General features: G+C 29.5%; 1 protein-coding gene across 1 annotated transcript; it reads left to right on the top strand.

Moving 5' to 3' along the window:
- Nucleotides 1-1558: 1558 nt before the first annotated feature.
- Nucleotides 1559-1785, top strand: LOAG_13724 (hypothetical protein; the record flags this gene model as incomplete). The annotated part of the gene is made up of 2 exons (XM_003149230.1): nt 1559-1634; nt 1709-1785. 2 exons carry the CDS (start codon nt 1559-1561, stop codon nt 1783-1785), a joined length of 153 nt encoding a protein of 50 aa, XP_003149278.1.
- Nucleotides 1786-3488: the final 1703 nt, after the last annotated feature.

Raw genomic sequence — 3488 nt, 5'->3', positions numbered from 1 at the left:
TACATTTGGTTTGCCCACTGTTTTATTGACCTTTTCACATAGCGTTTGTTGGATTTCGCTTGAGCTAAAATTGAATTTCATAGTTTTGCAGAAATTCTGAAATTTGAATTCATGATATGTGCAAATTATTGATTTTTTCGACGATGAAACAGTGTAAAATTTCTATTTGTTTTTTTTTTGAAATCAAAACACTTAAAAAATACCGAAATTTGAAGTTTGACCACTTATTTATTTTTAATTAAAATATTTCAGAAATCTCAATAAATATCTTTGTAAAGTTATAACAATAATATATCAATGTGGACTTACTCATTCCAACTCATTTTTTTTCCAACCACTTCTATTTTATGTGATCACTAAATTTTGGAATCGTTCTTTTGTTTGATTAAAATTTTATTACATGAAAGCCAAATGGAGCCTAGCTAGCTAGAGAAATAAATTTTAGAAATAAATGAGAGCAATTAAGACAATCAGCCAAGATAATATCACATACAAATTCAAAAAAAATCAAATTGAGAGCCAAATATAAGTCAACAACACTACTGGCATCATTATTAGACATACATATCTTGACATAGGTCTGTATGGGTGTCTGTGTCTGTGTGTGTATGTGTGTACGTCTGTATGTATGCATAAAACAAAGAAATATTGTTTGACCTTTGCCGCCTACAATTATTTGTCCTTTGCCTTGTAAACTGTTACCATTGCTTCGTAATTCTTTTTGATTTATTGATGGATTTAAAAGAATATAATGACCTTTTGAACAAATCAAATGGATGAAAGAATTATTCGCTTTACAAAAAAAAAAACAATGTGGGGGACGAATGTTATGACCTTTCTCTCATGACCCGAAATAATCAGCGTGAAAAATGATAATTTGAATCTATAAATGGATGTGGGAAATGAAAGGAAGCGTAAATAGGTCAATCATTGTCGCTGGCATCATTATTAGACATACATATCTAGACATAGGTCTGTATGGGTGTCTGTGTGTGTGCGTGTGTGTGTGTGTGTGTGTACGTCTTTATGTATGCATAAAACAAATCTAAACCTAAGTTAGATAACTTCATCTATGATGCTTGACACTGATCTTCTCAAGCATCTTATAACTGGAAATGTCCGGAATGAATTCAGCGCAAATTGCTATACTTTCCATTCCATTCAGACGAGCAAAACAGAGCTAATTGATCTCCTCAGTGATAAGATTTTAGTGATAAGCAGATCGATAGCTCTGTTCCACTTACCTAAATTGAAAAGTCCCATATTTCAAGCATTTCTGTTGTTGAAATAAAGAAAATGTAACGAATTTAATAGTTAATAGGTCAATTTAATTAGCTTATTATTTTAAATGAAATTGCCAAAGAGGATCTCTATTAATCTATGATTTAATTAATATTCAGTGAGCGCAAATATCCCTAGAATGGCAGTTTGTGAGAAACTTTCTAATAAAAAAAAACAGATCAAATAATGATTCCCTATGGAATGATTGTATATTTGAAGATTGGCGGCATTGCAAGTTAAAACAATTTGCGCAAAGTAATCAATAACCATTTTGAAAATGGATATCACCATGAAAATCTTGATCCTGGTAAGCCTAGCTTGCAAAGAAGTGACACCAAGTGCGCAACGAACAGGTCATGTGAACTGGAAACGCTTAAGGGAAGTTTTCTAGCAGGACAAAAGAAATTCGCCTAGTGAAGTTTTACAGGAAAAGAAGTGGAGGAAAGGTTGAGACCGGAATTCGAATTTGGAAAAGCTATGGTGATGTTCTGGAAGACAACATAATTTTATTTGAGTAAATTTTATATTTCTTTTAATATACAAATGGATGTTTATTTTAATTCATAAAATATTTCCTGAAAATACGCATTAATGTATCATTTGGGATTTGGAATCGGAATTAATAGAAGATCCGGTTTTATTTTTGAGATAAAATGGTAATAACATTTAGCCTTCAACTTTTTGTATTTATAAAATTCGGTCTTAACAAAGCTTAATTACAACAGGTAATTCACCTTTCTTCACAATATAATTGTTACCTAAAATTAAAAGAGAAATATATCAGAGTATACAAATGATAGTATTTATGACATTCTTCTTCGGAATCCGTATGACAATTATTGCGATTTTTTTCCCGGAATCAAAACGGATTTTCTCTTTTTAAATCTAATAAGTTTAATTTGTGATTAGTTTTTGACATTAAAATCTTATAGAAGATAGAATAGCTTACTTATCAATATTTGATAATTTTAATTACCCTAGCAAGGACTTGATAAAGTATTATTTATTTAATGACTATTCAAAAATAGCCCTCTTCTTTACGTCGTTTTTATTAACTCACTTATTACGTTATATACGTGCGTGACTTCACCTCAAACGTTTTCAACATTTCTGTTTTAGGAATTTCAACATTGAAGGAAAATTAAACTATCATACGAATAATGTTCTCGCATTCATTCATTTACAATAATATACCAAAAACAATATTAAATAATTTTTTGTGAATAATTTTTAACTTTCTACCAAACAATTACTTTATGTGAAAAGAAAACGAGAGATTAGTATTTGTGAGGGAGTGATAAGGTGATTTGCGTCATTGTCGCAACTGTTTCCGCCTAATTCAATCGTTCGTTTGACGCAAACACGTCAACTGTTGATATTGAAAATCTTACAAAAATTTGATTAATTTTAGTGGATTTTAAATTTGAGTCGAGTTTAGAAATGGAAAAATTGTTCATTGATAGATGAAATGGAAATTATCAACAAATTTAACAACTTTTAAGCGCAGGCAAATTTCAACAATTTCTATGGAAACCATAAAATGCTATGAGAAATTATTACTTGCAAAAGTGATCCATCGGAAACATCTTTAAGTAATTTGCTTTATTTTTCAAATTCCATTTATTAAATAGGTTACGGTAAGTTATTGAATCACAAAACTAATTAATTTTTATTAAAAACTCACGAACTGAATGAATTTAAACTCTTGAATAGACCAATCAGTTCAATATCCATATGTTTTTTCATTCAGGTCACAAAAGGAAAAATCCTTGAATAATTCCCAATTTACCAAGTTATCAGTGTGAACTGTTATCAATTCATCAGTATATAATTGAAATTATTAGAATCCTTAATAGTTTATGATTGGCAGATGTAACAGATGAACTACTTTTGTTCATTTATGATAAGAATAGGTAACGGATGACAAGCATATGCTTCGCTTTAATTGTTAATTATAATTCTGATACATCTATAAAATGGCTGATACATGTTACCAACTGAAAGAAATATTTCGAAATGAAAAATTTGGTATCTTTTTTTATCAGTTGAATTTTCATAGCAATCTAAATAAGCACTTCCAATTGCTAAATGAATGGGATAAAATTTGAATTAAAAATTTCTATAAAGCAAAATAATTTACGTAAATAATAGTCAGGTTTACACCATTGTTGCCATTGTTTTTACACCTATCTAGAGTATAACATACA

The sequence above is a fragment of the Loa loa genome, assembly GCF_000183805.2.
Source record: "Loa loa unplaced genomic scaffold supercont3.245, whole genome shotgun sequence".
Taxonomy (NCBI): Eukaryota; Metazoa; Nematoda; class Chromadorea; order Rhabditida; family Onchocercidae; genus Loa; species Loa loa.
The sequence above is the reverse complement of the archived record's forward strand: the minus strand, read 5'-3'. Positions and strand labels throughout refer to the sequence as shown.